Source organism: Gekko japonicus, unplaced genomic scaffold (genome assembly GCF_001447785.1).
Source record: "Gekko japonicus isolate JY-2015 unplaced genomic scaffold, Gekko_japonicus_V1.1 scaffold1527, whole genome shotgun sequence".
Lineage (NCBI taxonomy): Eukaryota > Metazoa > Chordata > Lepidosauria > Squamata > Gekkonidae > Gekko > Gekko japonicus.
In genome coordinates, this window is record NW_015161997.1 from 433755 (window position 1) to 459618 (window position 25864).

Genomic DNA, 25864 nt, shown 5'->3' on the forward strand with positions numbered 1-25864 from the left:
GGTCATCATCACGGCTTCAGTCGATACCTTGGACTAGGACCTGGGAGATCTGTGAAATATGCTGGGTGACTTGGTTGGGCCAGTCACTGTGTTTCAAGCTGCTCATCCTCACCTTTATAATCCTGACAACCTTATGAGGTGAGTTAGGCTGAGACAAAGATGCAAAACTGGCTGTCACGAGGACCAGGGCTTTTTCGGTGGCGGCCCCCACCTGGTGGAATGAGCTCCCGGAGGAGATCCGGGCCCTGCGGGACCTGATGCAGTTCCGCAGGGCCTGGAAGACGGAGCTCTTCCACCAGGCTTTTGACTAGGGGCCGCCGCCGCCCCCCCCCCGTTATACTACCATCATTGGAGGGGGGGAAGGCCCTAGGTATGAAGAAGGAAACATCTGATAGAAACATCTGATACTGAGGGCACGAAATGCCTACTGGGGATGTTTGGATGTGGGTTGTCATCTCTCTGTGGGTTGGGAACTGAGGATTTTGAGCATTTTATGGTACCGAGATGGTTTTTATATTGTATATTATGTTTTTAAATGTTACTATAATGTATTTGATGTTTTATTACCGCGGGATTTCTTGCCTTGTGAGCCGCCCTGAGCCCTACGGGGGAGGGCGGGATATAAATTTAATAATAAATAAATAAATAAATAAGTCAGCTTCACGGCAGAGTGGGGATTTGGAGCCTGGTCTCCCCATTCCTGTGCCTCATACGCAGGAGAACGAAGCGGCAGAGCCCTTAGGCAGGAGAACAGACTGTACCTTTTCAGTCCCCAGGTGGTAGATTCTAGCTTTAAATGTTTCCTCGCAACAAAAAGAAATTCCATGCAATTAGAAAACTAGCACAGCAAGAAGGGAGATTTGCTTTATGTGCTAATTTTCTGTTTGCAGGGAGTTTTTTTCACACAGTGAAAAAAAACAGCATTCCACAAAGTGATTCTCCACCTGAAGTGGTCCATTGTGCACCTCAAGTATGAACCATGCCTAAGAGGCAATGCAAAGGCTTCTTCACAAACAAAGAGAGAGAATTCAGTGGAAAGAGAAAGAAAGGAATATCACCTTGGGCGTTCCAAACAAACTTCTCCTTCCGTACTGTGCTATCTTGGTTCTTCCTGCCGCTTCTGAGAAGTTCCTTCTCTTGCAATCACAGGTTCTCTCAACATGCTCCCACTGTGGCCTCCCCCATACCCTGGCCCACCGGACCTCCCCCCTCCCTATTCTGAAGTGGTAGCAACATCCCTGCGAGGGAACCAAGGTTCAGGTAAGTGAGCCATGCACCTCATTAGACATTCCCTTTCCTCCCTTTGCAGGGCTCTTTTTGTAGAAAAAGCTAAGCAGGAACTCATTGGCATATTAGGCCACACCCAACAGCAGATACTCATTAGCATATTAGGCCACACCCCTGACCGCACAGCTCATTAGCACATTAGGCCGCACCCCACATTACCAGAAGTGTGCTCATCCAGCCACACCCACCTTTTGCTTGTTATTCTGTTTACCTTGTTTGTTGTCAAAACGCAGGGCTTTTTTGTAGCAGGAACTCCTTTGCATGTTAGGCCACACACCCCTAATGTAGCCAATCCTAATGAGTTCCTGCTGTTGGCTGTGGCCTATTATGCTAATGAGTTCCTGCTGGGCGTGGCCAACTCGGGAGCCAGCCGGAACTCCGTTCCTGTGCGTTCCTGCCCATTGTTGACGAATGTGGGGAAATCAGAATGAAGAACACACGGAAAAGGCAGGGTGAAGGGAGACCAAGGCAAAGGCAAATTTCTCCCCACAGCAAAGACATGCGCACAAGTGGGTCAGATCCCGCTTCAGACTGCAGAAGGGGAGGATCACGTTGTCATGGCACAAGGGATTCTGATGGCACAAGTAGGCCCAACCCAGGAATGTGGGGCCTGATGCAGAAAGCCTCTCCTGTGCAAATTAATGAACCTCCTTGTATAGACCCAGTTGGGACAGGGAAATTAGAGGGGAGGAAACTCTAGATTCTGCCAGCCCCCCATATCCACTGAACCATTGGGGGATAAGGAAAGAGGGGCAAATGGGAATGGAAGAGAGCTAAAGACAGGAGGGAAGCCTGCAATTTGTTGCTGGTCTCCACTTCCTTGACTTCGCATTGTGTTTTACTGCCATGTCTCTTGGCGTTTAGTGTGTTCTTTAAGTCCTAGCATAGAGTGTTTAAAGGTAAAGGTTCCCTTGCTCGCAAGCCAGTCGAATCCGACTCTAGGGTTGCGGTGCTCATCTCCGTTTCAAAGCCGAAGAGCCAGCGCTGTCCGAAGACATTTCTGTAGTCATGTGGCCGGCGTGACTAAACACCAAGGCACACGGAACGCTGTTCCCTTCCCACTGAAGTGGTACCTATTTATCTACTTGCAATTTCTTGCTTTCGAACTGCTAGGTTGGCAGGAGCTGGAACTAGAGATGGGAGCTCACTCCGTCATGCGGCACCCGGGTCTTGAACTGCTGAACTACTGACCTTCCACAGCCTGCAGTTCAGCGTCTTAACCACTTGAGCCACCATTTCCAAGTTGTAAATCAATGGCCCTGAAATGCGGATGGATCTAAAACTTTGGAGTAGAATTTACTGTGCAGATTCTTGCATGAGATCGGTCTTTAAGTGCGAACACTGGGCCCATCGCCCTTTAGAAATAAGTAGCAATGGTGAGAAATAAATGGAGGAGAGATGGTGAGAAATGTAATTTATTCATTAAAATATTTGTATCTCCCCTTTCCCTTTGCAGCAGCTCTTAGTTCATATTGAGAACAGCAAGGCAATCCATTGAAATAAAACCCCAGAAAAAGGCCTGCAGCAAAAACCCCATTAAATAAAACTGTCTTGCAAGGTCCAGTGTTCAACCTGTATCTGCTCTCCTTCCACTTGGCAGAAATCCAAGAGGGCTGCTGCCGCTGCCGAGGGCAGCAAATCCAGAATCAGACAAACAGGCAGGACTAAGGACCGACAAGTGCAGAAAGGTACCTTTTCTGAAACTGTAGGAGGTTTCCTCTCTCTTGCATCTTTGTGATTTCCCTATAGGGTACAAATACACCCTTTGCGCGAACATCAAAAAAGAGCCCTAAGACACACTTAGTCATCTGCATTTGCACACTGAGATAGACACTGAATACTGAATCAGACCATTGGTCCATCTGGTTTAGCTGTTAGCCACTGCCCAGAGTCCCAGGCAGGGAAAGGTCTTGTGACCACAAGATGCAGTAATGGCCACTGGCTTAGATGTGAAAAGGGGCTCAGCCTCTGGTTGTCAGATGTGGGTAGGAGTCAGTAGACGAGGGCTGTTGCTGGCAGGCCTTGCTTTCTGTGGGCTTTCTTGCAGCATCTGACTTGGCCGCAGTTGGAAACGGATTGCTGTCCCAGAGGGATAAGTGGCTACTCTCATGTTTGGCCCCCAAGAATCTTCCGCTGGAGCTGTCTTGCAGAACACTAAGTCCCACCTCCCCCCCCCCCCCCCCCCCCCGCTGACCCTGCTGGCCTGGCTCCTAGAGCTTCACCTTTGCCCTGTGGCTCCTGTGTCACGATAAGTGTAATTTTTCTAGGTGTCAGAAGGCACATCTGCAAGCAAGGCAGAGCACGCCTAATAACAGATTCTAGTCATCGAAATCATGGGGGTGTTTTTGTTTGTTTGTTCTAAGAACTGGCTTCCAGCTGGTTCCTGATCTATCCCGTGGCAAAACCGACTTCCTCCCTTGCAGCGCTACAAGCGTGCCGTGACACCTCCCCGCATCTGTGCACATGTTTAGCCGGGATTTGGCTTTTTCTTGTCCCAAATTTATCCTTACCCCAGAAAGGGTAGGCAGACACAAGGACGCCTGATCTTGCTGCGGGGGAGGGGGGGGGATTGACCTCTTCTGCCGCCAATGTAAATTTTATATTGGACTGTAGTTACCTAATCTGACTGGAAAACACACCCTGTTCCTAGAACCAAATCTCTGGATGAAAAATGTAACTGCAGGCTGCGTTGGGAGTAACGACAGAGCTTAGCTGTCGTCGGAGGAAGCATTTATTCTAAAAAATCTCACTGAAGAGGATAGGGCCAAAAAGAAGCCTTGTGGCACCTTGAAGACTTGCAGAGTGTTGTGGCCCACCTGGACCCAGGCCCCTAGTGCACAGGAGTTGATGCTACTACTGTAAATCTGTCAGTCTTCAAGGCGCCACAAAGATTCCTTTGTGCTTGTGCAGAGACAGACTAGCGTGGCTCCTGTTCTGGAGCTGAAATCAACGTGACTTGAACCCAAGCATAATTATACTGACGTCTGTGGGATTTGCTTACAGTATGTGCATGTACATGTGCATGTGCAATCTAAAGCAGAGGTAAAGGTAAAGGTAAAGGTTCCCTTGCTCGAAAGCCAGTTGAATCTGACGCTAGGGTTGCGGTGCTCAGCTCAAACCAACAAGCACGTGGCTGCTGGTCACAAGATGCCTATCACCACCTCCATCAAGTAGCTAAGATGTCAGTGTTATCTTAGCTGGTTCTGAAACTGCTACTGGTGTATGTTGATCATGCCTTTTCCCTTTATTTTCCAGGTGCTGTGCAAATGGGGATCATTTAAGTGTGTGAATTCTTAAGAATTAAAATTCATTCTTGGCTTATCACAGTTTTCAGTCTGCTTTTTGGTGGCTTTCCTGTTCTTTCTAGGATCACAGTTATTTGGGTCACTGGGGGCAAGGGAAGGGATTCATCCATGACCATGGTTGCTGTTGTCTTCTTTCAAGTTTGTGGTGAATGAGCACCTGTCACAGTATTGCATGTCTGGCATTTTGATTACTAGACACGGAGGATCACAGCAGTTCTTTTGCATAAATGTCACATGATGGTGATCAGGGATTTAACAAAAAGAATATTGGTTGATAGCTGTGAATCTGCGCAATAATTTGGGATGGTGACCTGATCAAGCTAGTGGGAAGGGGAAAGAAGTTGTTTGGAGCCAATCTGGAGTTTGAATTGGAGAGTCTGAAAGCAGCTTGAGAGTCAGCTGCAAGGTCTTTCTTTGAGACCTTAATGCGGGGGGGGGGGGGGAGAAGGTGAAGTGGAGGATTTCTTTGAGACCTTAATGCGGGGGGGGGGGGAGGAGAAGATGAAGAGGAGGAGGAGGAGGAGGGGATTGGATTTATACCCCGCTCTTCACTACCCAAAGGAGTCTCAGAGTGGCTTACAACTCCTTTCCCTTCCCCTCCCCACAACAGACACCCTGTGAGGTAGGTGGGGCTGAGAGAGCTCTGACAGAAACTGCTCTTTTTCAAGAACAGCTGTGCCAGAACCATGGCTTGCCCAAGGTCATCCAGCAGGTGCAAGTGGAGGAGTGGGAAATCAAACTCGGTTCTCCCAGATTAGAGACTTAACCACTACACCGAACTGCAGGAGCACTGATTTTCTTCCACTAGGAGGTTCTGCTTATATATATATAAAGTAAATCTTAACAAGGGACTGTAAGTCTCCAATACTCTGTCATCCAAAGAGAAATGGAATATTATAGTGCTGCCTCTGGAACTTCTCAATGCTCTGAAAGTAGGGAATGCAAAACAACAGTGATAAAAATTATGGGGAGGTATGTTCCCTGCTTATCCTAAAAACCACACATTTGCACTTCCCAGGAGTCTTAAATTAGTTTTGGTAGCACTTAGGGGTTGGTTTATATGTTCATTTACATCGTTCAGTATCTCGTCTCTTTAAAGGCTCGCAGCTGAATGTGTATGAATGGCCTCCACTGGAAAGCATTGTGTTCAAGGTGTTGTCAGGTAAGGGGGAAAGTTTTGACTGCAAAGTGCAAATGCCAGTGAGTGCTTCATACATGCAAGCCATTGTGATATTCATCAGGTGAGGAACTCACCTGTGTGGATGTAACCAGATGCCTTCTGCTTTATTTTTGGTTTCCAGTAAAGTTGGCCTAACACTTTAATATGGTGATTATCACACTTTATGAAATCCCTCTAAACTGACAAATTCCTCCACACCCATCCCTATTGTGTTTTCCCGTATTTTTCAGCAGTGTGCTTTATGGCAGTTTTACAATGCTAGATCCGTACTGCTTTACTGTATTTTGCCAAAAGGACTCTAGGAAAGGTGTATCCCAAAGACCAACTGAAACAAGGTAAGTGTTTTGTTGTTGATTGCACATGCCTAAGTTTTGCCCTGGATCTTCCATATAGTGTTTTATTTAGCACCGAGGTATCTCAGATTGCCTCTGCTGACCCACAACACAGTGTATCGACATCCCCCATCTAGAATGCTTTCTGCTTGGTTCTACATCCTTGCATTGCTTCTTCTGTACCCACCGACTCCAGTAGCAGTTCGAGTTGTTCTTCCACCTCTTTACTGCTGCTGCCTCTCCCACTCAGGATAACCCTCCTGACCCTTTCGCCACTTCAGTAAAGAGATGAGTTTTCTGGGCCTCTGTGGAAACTTGCAGTTTGATGAGGAATTCTTGCAGAAATCTTGGCTGTTTCCATATATAGAGCAAAACAGATGAGACCACACTGCATCTTGAATTTCATTTGTAATGGTATGTTGTGGTTGTTATGTGGGACAGAGCCATATAGCCAATGTTGTGTAGCAGTTAGAGGAGAGACAGGTTCAGAGGACTTTGTTGTAAAAGTTCATTGGATGGCTGTGAGTCGGTTGCCCTTCCTCTGCCCAGCCTACCTCACAGGCTTGTTTTCAGAGCAAAATCTGTGTGTCGAGGGGGGGGAGGACGAGAATACTCTGCTTTGCCCCAGGCTGACTGGAGGAAGGGCAGGGTGAAATAGATAATATACTATTGCTTAGTTCATAAGGGGTTTTTTTTAGTGATGACAAAACAAGAAGAGTTTGTAAACATCATTTTACCAATTTGTCTGTCTTTCAGGGATAAATTCAGTTCTGGAGGCTCTGTGCATTATGCAGTCCTACCCAAGAAATGCTCATGCAAGCGTGCTTTCCCTCCCCAACTCACAGAGACCTGCTTTGTGACTCCTCCCTTCTGGCTCCTGCTCATCCGTGAACCTTTGAAGCGAAGGTGAGCAATGCTCCCTTTCAGCTGTGGAGTCTTGTGAGCAAAAAATTCTACCTTGTGAGCTGTTGGCATTCAAGTTGGGAACAAGCCACTTGGCTACTGCATACATTAGTTTGCTCTGGAGCCATCCTTCCTGAGCTAAGACAAAAATGTGTGAGCTGGAGGCTAAGAAACTGTGAGCTAGCTCACACTAACTCAGCTTAGAGGGAACACTGGAGGTGACTTGAACCTTCAGTGGTACATGTGGTTTTGCTTTTGCACTAGAATTCCTCTGATCTTATGAGGTCCCTTACATTTACCATGCAAGTGTCTATCCTGTGGATCTTTTAATGGTAAAAGCATTGCGAGTCCATGTTACGTGATCGCAAGCATGAGCTCTTGGGGATGCCATCTAGTTGGGCAGTCTTTGCATGGATCCTGGCGACTAACCGATGCTGGATGATCCGTTGGCAGGTGGCTGGTACAGGGCTTTTTTTGTAGAAAAAGCCCAGCAGGAACTCATTAGCATAATAGGCCACACCCAACAGCAGAAACTCATTAGCATATTAGGCCACACACCCTGACAGAGCAGCTCATTAGCATATTAGGCCACACCCCCGTGTTACCAGAAGTGTGGTCATCCAGCCACACCCACCTTTTGCTTCTTATTCTGTTTACCTTGTTTGTTGTCAAAACCCAGGGTTCCTGCCCAAAAAGAGCCCTGGTTGTACATGAATGGCCTGCAGTTGGCCTTCTGCTTGCCCCAGCTTTAGAGGGTTTGGAAGGAAGATGGGGCTGCACTCCCTCTAGCAAAACTCATTGACAGTTTCTGGCCCCTGTTAGTAGATGGAGATTATGGTTCAGCCACGTCAGTTCAAAGCAAATCCATAAACAAAAGCTGTGGAGTGGCTTTTATTATTAGCCCTGACCTGGATAGCCCAGGCTAGCCCAATCTCGTCAGATCTTGGAAGCTAAGCAGGGTCGGCCCTGGCTAGTATTTGGAAGGGCGACCTCCAGGGAATACCCGGGGTATGACGCAGTGGCAGGCAATGGCAAACCACCTCTGAAACGTCTCTTGCTTTAAAAACAAAGTCTAGCTCGCCACCCAGTGGTGCATACCGCTAAAAAAGAGCTAGAACTTCTGGGTGCCAGACCATCTTCAGATCTCCTGGCTATGCTACATACACTGCCATACTATAATTATTATTAATTATTATTAGGGCCATACAAAATAGCACAAAACAAGGCCTCAATATCTGCTCCCCCTTCCCAATTTTTTTTTTAACATCCAACCAGATGAAGAATTCTGGAGAACGCAAAACCTTGTATACTGTTTTGTGTCGTTGGCTATAATGGGTACTGTGCTGTGTACAGGTAGACTTCATGTCGGAGCAGAAGGATCTGTAACGTGTAGTGCCTTTAACTGGTGCACCTTTTCTTGAGAAGCAAGATCTGTCATCATCTGTACTCTGATCGCTTTTCAGTTAGAATGTTATGAGGGAGGAACAACCAGGAAAAAACAATTCAGAAACTTCATCTGGTTTCAAATGCAGATTGCCTACAGGCAACCATGATGGGGAACACATTGCACTCATTCTAAAAGAACGCCCGTCAGTTGCCAGTTTTCCCCCAGTGCTGCTTGTTACCTTTAAAGCTTTCCATGGTCTGGGAGGGACGGGGGTATCTGAAGGCTGGCCAACTCCAAGAGGACCATGCCCAATAAGATCTTAATCAGAGGCCCAAGTCTGTGAGCTTTCATTGACTGAGCTGAAGTGGAGGAGACTTTCGTGGTGTGGCACCTCAGCTCCCCTTCGCTGTTTAGCTGGTGTCAGAGTTTCTTGTCATTTGTCAGCAAGCTGCCAAATTTCTTTTCTGTTGGTTCTCTATGTATGCGCTTGATTGCTTTCGCTTTCATATGTAGACCTGTTGATGCGCTTAATTGCTTAGCTGCTGGAACGTCTATATCTCTCAAGGCCACAGGTGGTTGCTGCTGGATAGTTGCTTGGGTGATCTCATGGAATACTGTGGGAAGGAGATTTGTTATGCCGCCTAGAAGCGTTGGCTCCCAGGCCCGATGGCGTGCGTGGGAACTCCCGCAATTGGGCCTCAGTTGTTTGAATGTGCTATAACCTGCCATGCTCGTTGCTCCCCCCTCATTCCTAACAGTGATCTTGAACATGCACCTATAGCTTCAAATAAAGTAAAACCTTTCTGCAAGAGTGTACTTCATTGATGCTGTGGGGAAGCCTGACATCATTCTGGGTAAAACCATTCTTCTCCCATGCATTTAGAGGTGACTTATTTTACTTTGGTTTTAGCTGAGTAACATGTCGTGGGTTGATTTTTGTAGTTTCTGCCCTGACATAATCTACTGCCCTATCTACAGACAAATACACTGATAGCATTTTGACTGCTACCCTTAACAGGAAGTTAATTGCTGTTGCTTCTTGCTATTTTATGTTCACATTTTATGGTGGTTTTTAATTCAATGTAATTTTTTGCTGCTGTTAGGCAAATTTTAATCTTACCGTTTACTGTTCTAAATGATCTTTTATTGTGAGCTGCTTTGGGAATGTTTTTCGTGGGAAATGAGGTGTAAAAGTATTTTTAAGACATTATTTGAAAGCCGTGTACTCCCTTGTCTTTGCACTGGAACGCATGTTCTGTCTTATGTGTCTGTCCATCGCTCATGATTTATGCAAGATTTTCATTAAAATCTCAATGTTTTGTTTTTATTATTTTATTTTGTAAGCCACCTTGGACAGGCTCCTGGAGAGGGGGCAGAACAATTTTCCAAATAAATAAACAAAAAACACTGTGGTACTTTTCCCAGGGGCAACCTGGAAAAAGTGCCAGGAAACTTTTTGAGCCTGCAGGGCAACTTTGGCATTCTGATGCAGGGTGGTGGGTGCAACCACAAAATGGGCTGCCTCAGGAGACAGAGCCAACCGAGAGAATGTCAGCGAGTCAGGAGAGGCATCGCTCGACTAGTTAGTCTTCGACATTTCAGGCAGAAGCTCTGTAACGGGATGACTTTTAAAATTACTACGCTGTTTACAAATACTGTCTTGCCTTCTGGTCACATGCGCAAAGTGAAGAAGGCCCTTCGTGTGCTGTGGGGGGCAGCTGCTGCTGCTGAGGCAGCTTTTTAAAACTCTTGCACGGCCAGTCCGGTCTCCAGTGACCAGTCAGGAAGCCCTGCAAAAGCCCTCCTCACTCTCTAAAAACACTTGGAGGGTGCCGTGGCCCCTGCAGCAGGGGTCATTTAGTAGAAAAAGAGGTGCAGGAGCTCATTAGCATAACTCATTTGCATATGCCACCCCCCCTCCCGACATCACCGGAAGTATCAGAAGGCTTGTACCTGAATAAAACTTGGTCTTAAAGATGCCACTGGACTGTTTTGGACCGGGGGGCGGGCGGGGCTCTGCAACTTAACTGGCTGCTTCTTGCTCTGACGGAGGGCTGCTGGGAGCAGGGGGTGGGGCTTGTTGCATGTGCCCGCCCCCTGGGCTCTTTACTGCTGGAGCTCTGCTCCTGTGCGCTCCTGCAGGAAATGACCCCTGCCCTGCAGGCACCACTTTCAGGACCCCAGCTTTAGTCGTTTCCAGAGGCAAACAAGACCCCTCCCCATACATGCTTCCAAGGAGTTCAGGCCAGCATACAAGCTTTTCCATTCCCCATTTTGTCCTCACAACAGCCCTGAGGGGGAAATGACTTCCCTCAGGTCATCCAGCAAGGTTTGTGACAGCAGAGGCGGGGTTTGAGCCTAGGTCTAGATCTTAGTCTAATGCTCTAACCCAGTGATGGCGAACCTTTTAGAGACCGAGTGCCCAAACTGCGACCCAAAACCCACTTATTTACCGCAAAGTGCCAACACAGCAATTTAACCTGAATACTGAGGTTTTACTTTAGAAAAAACAACTCATACATTAACTTAAGATGATCCAAACAAAGTAAGGAAAGCAATCCCAAATGCTTTCATTTACTTAAAATTATTTGGCAGAGAATTCGACACTTTATCGATGGTCTGGGCCTGGCTGGGGCGATGGCACGCGTGCCCACAGAGAGGGCTCTGAGTGCCACCTCTGGCACCCGAGCCATAGGTTCGCCACCACTGCTCTAACCCCTACAAGCACAGTTGCCAACTTTCTTTCTAAAAAGGGGGTCATCCTGGCTAGGCCAAACCTCCACCATTATTTCTTCGGTAGTAAGGCTATATCATCCCTATACACATTCCCGAGCACGGATGAGATATCGCCTCACGAGGTTGTCACATGACAGCTAAAAATGCAGTTGGGAGGGACAACAGTGTTGTGGGCCGATATCCTCCTCCACCCTGTGAAAAAAAAACTTCAGCAACATTATTGTATATTTTTTTTAAAAAAAATGCACAGGCATTTCTTTTCCAGTTCATAATGAAACCACAAGGATTTTGGATTCCGGGTGGGGTGGGGTGGGGGTTGGCTCGAAGGTCCCTGCTGATTCAGGGCTTTTTTTCTCGCTCCAATTGATTACGACTTGTGTCAATATGTACTTAGCGCCTGTGCGATTGTGTGTCTTTCTCATTTCTCCCTTTCAATCTATAATTTCCAAGAACAGAGCACTAAAATAGATGGAGGGAGAAAGGAGGGGGGGGGAAATCTAAATTAAATAGAAGAAAAATTGGGGGAGAGGGTGAAGGCAGCAGGGGGTGAAAAACAAAGGTATACCAGAGTCCTTTTGTATATGTGCCTTTCTCCGGGACTCTCTTCTGTCCTCAATCTGTATGTGCATTTTTCTCCAGCTGAGCCAGTGTTTGGAGAAGTTCTGTCAAAGTGAATAAAGAATGCTGTTGTCTACTACCAGAACAACTGTGTCTTGCCCTCCTTTGACAAGGTTGTGTGCGCAGCGAGGTCTCAGACTTTGGCCCCGAGAATGTGGTTTCAGGCCACCTTCTCACTGAGGCATATTGAAATCTTGGGGTGGTCGGAATTTTCACTTGGTGCCTAAAGCTTAGCGAGTCAGGCCATCTGCCACAACAGTGGCAGGCAGCGTTCCCTCTAAGCTGAGTTAGTGTGAGCTAGCTCACAGTTTTTTAGCCTCCAGCTCACACATTTTTGTCTTAGCTCAGGAAGGGTGGCTCCAGTGCAAACTAATTCATGCAGTAGCCAAATCACCTGCTCACAACTTTAATGCCAGGCGCTCACAAGGTAGAATTTTTGCTCACAAGACTCCACAGCTCAGCAGGAGCACTGCTTGCAGCTTTGGCATGGGAAATTCCTGAAGAGTTGGGGGTGTTGCCCAGGGAGGGCAGAGTTTGGGGAGGGGCACACACATACCAGGGCCTCTGGTTCGGATTTTACATGACGAATGTAGGCAGCCTTTCAAAAAGCTTCCTGTCATTTCCATGCTGTGGAATGATCCATTCCCCCCACTGGTAGACGGTTGCACTAAAAGCCAGGAAAATGAGACCCAGTGCAGAAGTGTGACAGAATGACATGGCAGAGAACGCTGAGAGAGTGGGATGGATTGAACCACTTCAGACTGCAAGGGGGGGATGGATTGCATTGTTCCAACTTCCCCTACCCTTGCAGTCCCCTGGTAAGTAGAAAAGTAGCACAGCATGCAAGAGGCTACGCTGAAACTTTCCTCCCTGTTGTAACATATTTTTTAAAATTGTGATGGGGGTAATGTAAAAATGTGACACACACACACACACACACCATGCCTACTGCCTAGAGATGTGAAGGCCCGGAAAAAAACCCGGAAAAATTCGGGGGAAAAACGTTTTTTTCCTGAAGCCTTTTTTGTTTTGTTTTTTTCAGAAAAATTGGAAAAATTGAAAAAAGAAAAGAAAATTTTTTGATTATGGAACGTTTTATTTTAACCTGATGAATAAAATATTTTAAGACAAGGTGTTCAAATGTTTTCCAAATCATTTCTAAAATATATATATATATGGTATCAGATTGATCTAATTTCTGTGCACTGAGGACAAGCAAGTCCTAGGTTACAAACTGAACTCTCCAATGCAAGAACAAGATGCATTTCTTCCTTTAGGAGGTGCTATTGTCAGAAGAAAATAAAAAGGTTTCAGTTTTGTTTTTGCATGTGGGTGGGTATTCTGTTTGTAATAATTGTTTGGATACACTATATTTTTAATATGCTAGTTGTGATAATTTCATGCCAAGTAAAAATGTCCATAGTCATGTTTTATGTTCCTAGAGTAACAGAATGACTTTCAATCTAGAAAAGACAAAAGAAATGCTAATGTAACATTTTTTCGATTTTTCCGAAAATTTCCGTTTCCCCCCCGAAAAAAACTCGGGAAAAATCGGGGTTTTTTCCGAGCTTCAAAATTTCCGGAAATTTAACATCTCTACTACTGCCTGAAGTGGTACAGCACATTCTCCCACCTCCTTCAGTTGGGCCGCCTTTTGCTGTGACCGTCATGAAGCTCCTCAGGCTGCTGATAGTTCTGCCCACCAGCATTCTGCAGCCCACACCATTGTGACTTTTTCTTAGAAACTATTGCAGAGGGTTGGGTTTTTCCCTCCTTTTTGCGTTGTTGGTTAGGAAAGGGCCAGTGGGGGAAATGACCTGGAATACAAGAAAGTTCGCACATTTAAAGGGGGGAGAAAACTTCACAGTTTTGAATTCTACACCAGGGCATTTCAGCTTAATCCTCGGCTCTCAGTCATTATTTCCCACTTTCCAAGGAACTGAAGGGGAGGGGGGGGAGCCTTTAAGGAAGGACGCCCAGCTCCTGACAGAACTAGAGTCCCCAAGGTTGTTTGGGGAAAGTCATGGCCAACATAGGATTTTAGTGACAATGTGCCCTTAAAGCACATCTTGTTATGTATTCAGATTTTATTTTATTTTTATTTATTTATATTTATATTTAAATTTATACCCCGCCCTACCCCGAAGGCTCAGGGCGGCTGAGGATGGACGTGAATGCATGAACTATATGGAACTTGATGTATGCGAATATCTCATTGAAGTGCGATGTAAAGCTTCGGTCTGGGCTAGGATCCTAATGTAACCAATAGGAGCACTAGCCCAGGATGTGTCATCCAATCACTTCACAGAGCGGGAGCGCTTGTGATTGGTCGTTATCTGTTCAACCTGATAGATTGGTAATTGTACAGTAGGTGTGGCTACATTAGCCGGGAATGTTTAAATACAGAGCAGCTGCAATGTTAAAGCTGTTCTGGCTGACTGATGTTGTACCGTGTTGGAGAAGTATTGAAGCTGAAGAATAAAAGCCGCATTCTTGCTGAAATCACTCTCCGACTCTTTGTTAAGCTCACGACTTAACACATCTGATGGCAGCAGTGAATGTGCCTCTTTGACTCAGGCTACTAGCTCAAGACTGGTTGGCCCTTTGGCCTACCAGGGAAATTTCCAGCAGGCATCTGCTTTGGAGGGCCACTGACTGAGGGATTTCCAGTTCTGGCTGGCTGGGTGGTGGCGTTCCGTTGTGCTCTGTGAACAGCTAAGCTTTCTTTTCATGATTATTATTATTGTTGTTGTTCTATTTTTAAAATTTATATCCTGCTTTCTCCTTCATGGCCCAAAGTGACTTATCACATCATTATCCACTCCTCACAACCATCCTGTGAGGTAGGTTTGGCTGAGAGTTTACTGTGGGCCCAAGGTCACTTGTTGTTGACTTTCCATGGCAGAGCGGGGATTGGAACCCAGTTGTCTCAGGTCCTGTTCCGACCCTCTAAGGACTGTGACACAGCAGTTCTGGTGGCCCGGAACAAGCCAAGCCAAGTCCCCATCAGTGTTCCCTCTAAGCTGAGTTAGAGTGAGCTAGCTCACAGTTTTTTAGCCTCTGGCTCACACATCTTTGTCTTCGCTCAGGAAGGACAGCTCCAGAGCAAACAAATTTATGCATTAGCCAAAGCTCTTGCTCACAACTTTAATGCCAGTAGCTCACAAAGTAGAATTTTTACTCACAAGACTCCACAGCTTAGAGGGAACATTGGTCCCCATGATGCTGGTAGGGGTCGCTTAGCTTGCACTTTGGCAGAAGATATACTTGTGATGGGCAAAGGCTTACCTGGAGGAATCTATGCCTGTGATCATTGTCACCTCTGGGCCAAGCAACCCTTGCTGGCACCACATGACTTGGCTCACTTTGGGGCCACTTTAACAGCCCAGTTCACTCCTGCTAGTAGCCCTAGCTGTGGTGAATGCAGGAACACATACCAGGTTGCAGCGGTCACAGCACCATGGCAGCCTCTCCATTGTCCTCTGCAGCTTGACTCCTTACCATGGCCACCACCTCTTAGTGCTGCCCTGCCTCTCCCACATATAGCCACATTCACTCTAAGATCATTGGAGAAGGACCATCTGTTTAGAGTTCAAGAAAGGGTGGCAAGCAGGGCCTATTTGGTGGCTGCCCCAATGTTCTGAATTGTGCTCCAAAGAGTGGCTTGCTCTTCAGTGAACTTTGTAGAACACCGAAGTCATGACACTTGGGTCAGACCATTCTAGATTTCTTTTGAGATGCCATTGTTTAAAATTACTGGTTACTTTTTTATTGACTGCATTTATTTATTTTATTTTATTTTATTTATTGTGATTATAATGGAAGACACTGAGCTGCAGACCAGAAGGTCTGTAGCTTGGCAGTTCAAGACCCTAATACTGTGTGTGACGGAGTGAGCTCCCGTCTCTGGCCCCAGCTCCTGCCAACCTAGCAGTTCAAAAGCAAGAAATTGCAAGTAGATAAATAGGTACCGCTTTGGTGGGAAGGTAACAGCGTTCCGTGCGCCTTGGTGTTGAGTCATGCCGGCCACATGACCACGGAGAAGTCTTCGGACAGCGCTGGCTCTTCAGCTTGGAAACAGAGATGAGCACCGCACCCCTAGAGTCGGATTCGACTGGCTTTCGAGCAAGGGAAACCTTCACCCTTTACCTTTAATGGAACTTTATTGAGATGATTCTTTTGTCTGGAACCTTGAGGCTCTATTGGAGTTGTGAAAACTAACAATATACTCACTGTCCACACCTCCTTTTCAGTGGTCTGCTTTCTGTACACAACATGGTGGAAGGGAAGCGATTTCGCAACACTCCCAAGTCAGTTTCCATCTGGACGATAGTCATAATATTAGTCTTTTCTGCTGCTTAACCTAAAGGTAGCACGTGGTGATTTAAAAGCATTGCCTGCTGCTCTACCCTGAGAGCCAGTTTGGTGTAGTGGTTAAGTGTGCGGACTCTAATCTGGGAGAACCGGGTTTGATTCCCCACTCCTCCACTTGCACCTGCTGATGTGACCTTGGGTCAGTCACAAGCTCTGGCACAGCTGTCCTTGAAAAAGAGCAGTTTCTGTCAAGAGTTCTCTCAGCCCCACCCACCTCACAGGGTGTCTGTCGTGGGGAGGGGAAGGGAAAGGAGTTTGTAAGCCGCTCTGAGACTCCCTTGGGTAGTGAAGGGCGGGATATAAATCCATCCTCCTCCTCCTCCTCCTTCTTCTTCTTCTTCTTCTTCTTCTTCTTCTTCTTCTTCTTCTTCTTCTTCTTCTTCTTCTTCTTCTTCTTCTTCTTCTTCTTCTTCTTCTTCTTCCTGAACAATCAGCCTGGCATCCCACTCTGTGCTCGATATATCCAGCATGTATGATTTTTTTTCCTTATCAGATGTTGTCACAGACCCCTGAATCGGCTTCTGTGTGCATTCGTGGAAGATAGTGCCGTCGGTGGCTGTTAGCCATAGTGGGTGAATGGAACTTCCAGGTTCAGAGACAGTGTATCTCTGAATGGAGAGGAGCAGCAAAGAGCCTCTGTGCCCCTGTTTGTGTGTCTTCTGGGCAATGTTCCCTCTAAGCGGTGGAGTCTTGTGAGCAAAAATTCTACTTTGTGAGCTCCCGGCATTAAAGTTGTGAGCAAGCCACTTGGCTACTGCATAAATCGGTTTGCTCTGGAGCCCTCCTTCCTGAGCTAAGACAAAAATGTGTGAGCTGGAGGCTCAAAAACCGTGAGCTGGCTCACACTGACTCAGCTTAGAGGGAACTCTGCTTCTGGGGGGTTCTCATTGGGCTAGATGTTGAACTAGAAGGTCTCCTCTGGCAGGGCTCTTATTCTGTCATTCTTTTCATCCATGGCCTCTGAATCCGTTCCAGCTTTCCAGCACCCCCTGGAATCCTTGACAGGGCCACAGCTTATGCTCTGTTTGCAGATTCTCTTCAATCTACAGCGGCTCCAGTTAAATGCTATCAGGTAGTAGATCTGGGCGTGACCTCTGCCGGAGACCTTGGAGACCTACGGCCAGCCAGATTAGATACGGGGCCCAGGCCAGATAGACCGACGGTCTGAGTTACAGTGAGGCAGCGCTCCAGATCCTTGCCGCGAATACTTGATCCCTGGGAGCGATTCTTCTGGGCGGAGTCCCCTTTTCCCAGCCAAGCTTCTCTCGCTTGGCCTTAACACGGCTTGCGCTGGTGACTCGACTCCGCCTGGCACTCCTAACCAGTACCAGAAGGGTTAAGGAAAACAGCCCCGGCTGGACAAGTGTCAAAGCAATTGCTGTACCGCTACGTTATCAGTAGGGGGGAAATGCAGACAGCAGAGGCTGCCTCTCTGGACTGCCCTGCAGAACTTTGGCTGCCAACCGTTGACCGGCAAGCATGAGAAAAGGTAAGAGGACGGACTTCCTAGCCGTTGCTTCTTCCATGTCTCTTTATGGCTGCGCACCTACAAGTCTGCACCTGGGCTAGTTGCTGGGAGCCGTGCAAGTCACAGCCATTCCTGAGGGGTAACAGCGTTCTGTGCACCTTGGTGTTTAGTCATGCCGGCCACATGACCACGGAAACGTCTTCGGACAGCGCTGGCTCTTCGGCTTTGAAACGGAGATGGGCACCGCAACCCTAGAGTCGGATTCAACTGGCTTTCGAGCAAGGGAGACCTTTACCTTTACGTTTAACCAACTTACAGTGCAGTCCTAAGCAGAGTGATGCTTTTCTAAATCCATTGGTGTCAATGGGCTATGAAGAGTGTAACTCCGTTTAGGACTGCACAGTTAAGTCTGTTGCAGGAAAGAAAGCAAATATCAAGCTTTCTGCTACCTTAAAGGTGAGCACAGTTTCCTTCCCGCCTAAGCTTCCAAGGGCTAGAGCCCACATTTGTGAAGTGTCCCAAGGCCTTACCAGGCAGATCTTTATATACAAAATTATTGGGGGGGCAGCAGGATTAAGGGGCTGTGAAACACAGAAAGTGCAAGTTGAAAAATAATGATGTAAAATCCAACTGTAACAAATAAAAGTACAGAGACCATACTCACAGAAACTGACTATACAGGTTCTCTGGGAATAAAATATAGCGCCCCAGGCAGAGAGAGGAGAGAATGAAGTTCTAGCCTAGCTCTTTATCTGCTGTCCAGATTTCCCATTTAAACGGAACTATTCGTGATAGTCCATTGTACCTCCTCCTTTGGTTGCATCCATAAACCAGGCCTGGGACAGCAGAGAGACTGCCTTGTTTCCTATTTAGGAATAAACCACATTTTATAGCTGGGGGGGGGGAGATATCTACATGCAGGCTGCTGTATTTGTAGCCATGCATACAGAAACTGCGACCAATCTTCTCAAAGTGTACCTATTAGGGTTGGGACGGGAGCCATCCCCATAAAAGGGGTGTCTTCAAGGAACTGGCTGCTCCCAAGCCACTGAGGGAAGGTCTCATACCCCATTTACAAGGAGACCCTCAAGTAAGCCTGGGCAGATTCTGTACTCTGCTAAACAAAACCCAGATGTGGACTGGGAAAAGGGAGACCTGTCCCACTGACTCCTGGCCCTGGCCAAAGAGAGTTTGATGTTGCTGATGGATGCATTCCGTAAGCTTCACCTAGGCTGCGGTCACACGGAGCATTAGGCACGCTAGAGGGACGGAAGACAGGCGGATTTTCCGGGTGCGATCTCACCGCCACATCTGGGAAGCGTAGAGCTCCCGTGGCTCACCCGAGGCTTCCTGTCGAAGATGCAAGGTTAAAAACTAGTACCTCGGAGGTACTAGTTTCCGTTAACCGCGGGGCAAGGGCAGGCGTCTGATCGCGTTTCCGGTGGTAGTTCCGGCGCCTGCCCATGCCCCCTCATATAAAGGGGTTTTTTTTCAACTGTCCATGGGATGCGCACAAACACCCAACGGGGCATGCGCACACTTTAGTGTCCGGGGAAAAAAACACCCGTTTGCCGCACCGCTTCTTTGCTGCGCCGCAGGATTGTGGTGTGCTCGGCACCTCCCCCCTACCACGGGACCTCCATGGGACCTCCACGGTACGTCTGCTGGCGCAACTGCGTGTTATTTTGCCCCGGGGCAAACAGCCACGCTCCCCCCCCCCTGCGTTTTCCTGCCCGTGTGACCCAGGCCCTAGTTTATCAAACCATTAATGGATTTGTTCACATCATTTCATCTAATTCAAAGAAATGGCCTGCAATTTTCATTCACATTATTTGAGCTCAGGCCAGTTGTCGCTAAATCCTCAATTTTTTAGGACGGTTACGTATGAGGGACATTAGCTTTCACATAGTCCCTTTATCTGTGCTTACACTGGAGAGACGCAAGAAAAATCACCCGTCAACAGGAGCACAGTGTTTTGTCTGCTTTTCTCTGGGGAATTAGTGGAGGTCCATGTCATACCCGTGCAGGTGTCAACAGACAGGCTGGAAGGAAGGTTGGGTGCGTGAGTCGGATTTAAAGAGCAATGTGAAGGTGATTTGTTCAGAATTCTACTGAAGTCTGTCCAGTGGGACTTAACTTGCAGGAAAGCATTCTTGGCACTGAGTGGTTAGACGTGTGGCAAAGCTTCGCATGGCTGACTTGTTCACAGGTTCCACGTTCAAATCCAGGTCCAAAACCATCACCTGTGATGCCATTTGGAGTACCCATATTATTACAAAGTCTGACCTATGACAGCTTTCTGTTGCAGCCTTGAGGGCTAGAAACGCTTTTTTTTTTAAACAAAAGCTGAAATCATATGTAGTAGTAGTAGTAGTAAAATTTATTGTGTAGCCATTGGCCATTACAATCCAAAACGGTATACAAAAATCACATGAGCCCCGCGTGGCCGTGCAGAACCACTGTGTAAACGTCCAGATTTCTTTTGCACCTTTGCACTCTTACCTTAGGAGCTGCGGTGGCTCAAGTGGTTAAGACGCTGAACTGCAGGCTGTGGAAGGTCAGTAGTTCAGCAGTTCGAGACCTGAGTGTGCCGCAGGACGGAGTGAGCTCCCGTCTCTAGTTCCAGCTCCTGCCAACCTAGCAGTTCGAAAGCAAGAAATTGCAAGTAGATAAATAGGGACCACTTCGGTGGGAAGGGAACAGCGTTCCGTGCGCCTTGGTGTTTAGTCATGCCGGCCACATGACCACGGAAACGTCTTCGGACAGCGCTGGCTCTTTGGCTTGGAAACAGAGATGAGCACCGCAACCCTAGAGTCGGACTTGACTGGCTTTCGAGCAAGGGAACCTTTACCTTTACTCTTACCTTACCACTGTTCCTCTGCTAGCCTACCAGCTTCACCTTTGCTTCTTTGCCCAACAGAAGCAGTCCTGACGTTGGCTCTCACCTGGGCCTTGGTGGCGGGATCCCAGCCCCTTGAAGCGGGAGCCGCGAAAGAGCACGCTGCCACCGAAAGCCGGAAGTGCCCCAGCCCGTGCTTCTGCAGCCACGACGACTGCAACGATGAGCTCAGCATCTACTGCAGTTCTCGGAACCTCACGAGCATCCCTGGAGATGTACCCAGGGCCGTGCGGCTGCTGTGGCTGGACGGCAACAATTTCACCTCCTTGCCAGCCCTGACCTTCCGTAACCTCTCCAACCTGGAATTCCTCAACCTTCAGGGCAGCCAGTTGACACTCATTGAGCAGCATGCCTTCCATGGCCTGGAAGGGCTCTACTCCTTATACCTGGAACGCAACCGTCTGAAAGCGTTGACGCCCAACATCTTCCTCCACCTGCAGAACCTGGCCTCCTTAAACCTCAACAACAACCAGTTCGCCAAGATGGAAGAAGGTGTGTTTGCCGGGCTGTCCAACCTCTGGTATTTGAACCTGGGATGGAACTCCTTGGTGGTCTTGCCGGACAGAGTCTTTCACGACCTGCCCAACCTGAGGGAACTAGTTCTGGCCAGCAACAAGCTGCACTACCTGCAGCATCAGCTGTTCTACAGCCTCACCGAGCTGAGGGAGCTGGACCTGAGTGGGAACAGCCTCAAGGGCATCAAAGGGAACATCTTCACGAAGCTTCAGAAGCTGCAGAAGCTCTACCTGCACCACAATCAAATCAACGCGGTCGCCCCCCGTGCCTTCATGGGCATGAAGTCTCTGCGGTGGCTGGACCTGTCCCATAACCGCCTGACCACGCTGTTCGAGGACACGTTCTTCGGCCTCTCGACGCTGCACGTCTTGCGCCTCTCCAGCAATTCGATCGCTGGCTTGAGGCCGAGGACCTTCAGAGACCTCCAGTTCTTGGAAGAGCTGCAGCTGGGAAGCAACAGGATCAGGAGCCTGGCGGAGAGGGGTTTTGAGAAGCTGGGTCAGCTGGAGGTGCTGGCCCTCAACGACAACCAGATCCAAGAGATCCGGGCCGGGGCATTCCTGCTGTTCTTGCGGCACAACGCAATCGCCGTGATTGAGGAGCACAGCCTAAGCGATCTGCGTGATCTCCTCGATCTGGACCTGAAGAACAACCGGCTGACCAGGCTCCTCCCCAACCAGCTGGCGGGCCTGGGGAACCTGGAGTATCTTCTCCTGTCCTCCAACCAGCTGCTGGAAATCTCTCCTGAAGCCTTCACTCCGCTTCGGTGCCTCTCCTGGCTTGACCTCTCCAACAATTACTTGGAGACATTGGACGGGGACGTCCTCACGCCCTTATCGAAACTGGAGTATCTGAATGTCAAGAACAACTCGCTCCGGACCTTCTCAGTGGGTTGGCTGGGCCCTTCCCCCAGACTGGCTCAGCTGTGGCTAGAAAGGAACAAATGGGACTGCAATTGCTCGCTGAAAGGCCTACGAGACTTTGCTTTGCAGAACCCCACCGTGGTCCTGCGGTACACGCAGTCTGTCACGGAAGGGGACACTCCAGTGTACTCGTACAACAATGTCACCTGCCTTAACCCAGCAGACGTGATGGGGCTGGACCTGCGGGACGTCCCTGAAGGCCATTTTGTCGATTGCTAACTACCCGTCCTTCCTTCCCAAACACGTCCTCCTGTTTTCTGCTTAGCTGGTGTCAGCATTTTATCCCGGCCCCTCTGATTGGTCCACTGATCCATAACGTAAGGTGGTCGTGACTGTGCAGGACTGAGGCTCTTCCCCCGCGCCCCCCTCAACTTCATCCCGTGCAGGGGAAGAACAAAACGATCGCTGGGTTTTGACGGGGGTGTCTTTTAGGCAAGTTCCTTTCCTCACTGTCCCCAAGGACAGGCGGTAACCCGCCTCTTGACTTGGCGCAGCAGGACCCGCTCACTTGAGCCCAATTTTATTTTATTTTCACATTTGTATCCCGCCCTCCCCAATGGGCTCAGGGCGGCTCTCAAGGGCAAGGTAATCAGCCGTGCCATAAATAAACTTCTAAAACATAATAAAAACAACTAAACACTTAAAAACAACAACGGTGCTCAGTCACTGTTATCATAATCCAAGATGGAATCAACACAGTTCCAGGTGGTACTCCCATGAATGGCGACAGCGTATCAGATCTTCTTTACATATTCCAGGGTCTTCATCAGGGCCTCGTCCGTGCATCCTTAAGATACCATGACGGTGGTGGTATAGTGGGGCGGCGGCTCCTACTCAAAGGCCTGGCGGAAGAGCTCCGTCTTGCAGGCCCTGCGGAACTGCATTTTCAGCTATTCCACATGACAATATATACCAATAATGATTTTTTTAAAAAAAATGGGTTGGGGGAAGAAAGAGAACATGGAGTGCTGCAAGAACCCCAGAATGCTCCCGACCCCCAAAATAAGAGCATGACAAGGAATGAAGCTGTCACCAGTAAACACTAAAAACTGTAAGATTGTATTGACACAATGGGAGAAAAAGACTTGTGATAAGATACCAAATATACACGTAGCGCAATACAGAAGTATCACTGATGTCTCATACGGGCAGGGACCTCTCTTCATATTCTGAGTAATTCCCAGTGAGAGGCTGGCCCATTAATCGTCTTAGAATGATCCTTATTTGTGGAATGCTGGTACAGCACAACAGTCCGAGAGCTGGACTAAGACCACAAAGATCTGCACCCTGCCACAAACTTTGTAAATCTGGGTACCAATTTATAGTTGCAAGATCTCAAGCCAGGAGTCAGCTCTCAAGCCTAACCTACTTCACAGGGTTGTTGTGAGGATAAAAGGGGGCAGGGAATGATATACACTATCTTGGGCTTCTTGGAAGAAGGGTGGTGTAAATAAAATGGGAAGATACCAGTAATGGAGAAATTGCCCTTATCGGCATGTGTTTGGCATCCATAGAGTCTTTAAAAGAAACAGTTAAATTGCTAGTTATTGGGACAGGTTATTTTTGATGTTTTCTGTCCAGTTGTTGCACTCACTGAATTGTGTTACGGACTGTCATCGTTGTTTTAATTATTTCATCAATACACAATGTTTGTTACTAATTTCTCTGTTCCCCAGCATGTACTTATTGTGGAGGTCTTGCGCCATCGTGATATACCTGAGAAGCAGCCAGCCACACAGTTTGGTGATGTTTGTCGGGCCAGTGTAGTCACGCCATGAAAATCATAACAGAATTGCAAGGCCAGCTGCTTCTTGCGTACCTCTTGCCATCAAACAGGTACCATGTCACAGCTTCCACGTGTGACTTGACGCGAGAGCATTCCACCACAACATTCATGCTTCCTGTTCTTGCCATATGCTTTCAACCAAGTGCATCATTTGAGAAGACCGGTGGGCCTTTTGCCTTCTCAGGTTTCTGCTTTAGGAAGAAATTACTAAAGGTGGGAAACAGTTCTTCAGTGAAAGTTCAGTCCGAATGCAGGCTCAGATGGCGCAATGAATGCAGCACAGTTCTGGTCACATACCTGATAACCTACAGTAAGTTTATCAACTTTTTTGAGCCATGGCAAATTATGGCAATCAGTGTTCCCTCTAAGCTGAGTTTGTGTGAGCCAGCTCACAGTTTTTTAGCCTCCGGCGCACACGTTTTTGTCTTGGCTTAGGAAGGATGGCTCCAGAGCAAACTAAGTTATGCAGCAGCCAAATCGCTCGCTTACAACTTTAAAGCCAATAGCTCACAAAGTAGAAGTTTTGCTCACAAGACTCTACAGCTTAGAGGGAACATTGATGGCAATGCCATTTTCGTTTTCTTGTGATGTTTCCCTTAGTGACAGAATTAGGCTTTCACATATTTGAACCTTCTAGAAACTCATAGAGCTTCATATCCCTCGGCTTTCACTGACACAGAATCTACAAATGGAAGCAAAATCAAAGGCTTTCTGGGGAAGATCCCAGGTTAAGCTAATGCAATTTTAGAATACATTAACAGAAGCATTGTGTCCTGATCATGGGAGAAGGTAGCTAATGTCACTCCCATCTTTAAAAAGGGTTCCAGAGGAGATCCGGGAAATTACAGGCCAGTCAGTCTAATGTCGATACCGGGTAAGTTGGTGGAAACTATTATTGATTGTGGTAGAAGTTTAGATATAATATCTGTTGAGCCATTTTATTGATATGTGACCTCATTTGGAATACTGTGTGCAATTCTGGTCACCACACCTTAAGAAGGATATTATAGCTTTGGAAAAAGTGCAGAAAAGGGCAACTCAAATGATAAAAGGGTTGGAACACTTTCCCTATGAAGAAAGGTTAAAGCGCTTGGGGCTCTCTAGCTTGGAGAAATGACGGCTGAGGGGTGACATGATCGAGGTTTACAAGATTATGCGTGGGATAGAGCAGGTAGAGAAAGAAGTACTTTCCTCCCTTTCTCACAATACAATAACTCATGGGCACTCAATGAAATTGCTGAGCGGTCGGGTTAGAACAGATAAAAGGAAGTACTTCTCCACTCAAAGAGTGATTAACACATGGAATTCACTGCCACAGGAGGTGGTAGCGGCTACAAGAGGGAATTGGATAAACATATGGAGCAGAGGTCCATCAGTGGCTATTAGCCACAAGGTATAGATAGGAACTCTCAGTCTGGGGCAAGGGATGCTCTGTATTCTTGGTGCTTGGGGAGGGGGGCAACAGTGGGAGGGCTTCTAGTGTCCTCTGGCCCCACTGAAGGACCTCCTGATGGCACCTGGTATTTTTAGCCACTGTGTGACAGAGTGTTGGACTGGATGGGCCGTTGGCCTGATCCATCACTGGCTTCTCTTATGTTCTTATGTTCCTTCTGGCTTGCTCCTGGAGAGGCAGACCCTCCCTGAGCACAGCCAGAATTTTGCAACTGCCTGTAAGTTTGAAAACCGTGACCTCAAGCAGACATTGACTTTAGGATTCAAATCCCCAGGCAGACAAGCTATCACCTAAATTGCACTGGGCAGGGGCAATAAAAAAAGGGTTTCATAATGCAGGAGCACCTCACAGCCTGTCAGAGCACAGCCCTGCACTTAAAAAAATAATAAAAATCTTTGACCTTGCAGTCCTAGCTCTTTAAATTGTACCTATCCAGCTATTGCCCCTGTCTGCAATATGCTGCTTCAAAAAAATCCCCAGTTGTGTTGTCCACAGTTATGTCATTCAGGTTGGCCTACAGTCTTGGAGCCAGCCCTCGCAATACAGGTGTGGGAATTCTGCATTCTGGTTACTTGGTACCAACAGACCAGAGATGCTCAGACACTGGACTGAGACAACCGAGAGCAAGTGGGAGTTCTGTCAATTCTACAAGGCCTGCTTGGCACAAGTACTGGGTACCAGTGTTCCCTCTAAGCTG

At 47.7% G+C, this 25864-nt stretch overlaps 1 protein-coding gene across 1 annotated transcript; it reads left to right on the forward strand.

Moving 5' to 3' along the window:
* The first annotated feature begins 17601 nt into the window (after nt 1-17601).
* IGFALS (insulin like growth factor binding protein acid labile subunit) lies at nt 17602-22147 on the forward strand. Its single transcript, XM_015405427.1, has 2 exons — nt 17602-17611; nt 20511-22147. The coding sequence occupies exons 1-2, from the start codon at nt 17602-17604 to the stop codon at nt 22145-22147; spliced, it is 1647 nt and encodes a 548-aa protein (XP_015260913.1).
* The last annotated feature ends 3717 nt before the right edge of the window (nt 22148-25864 follow it).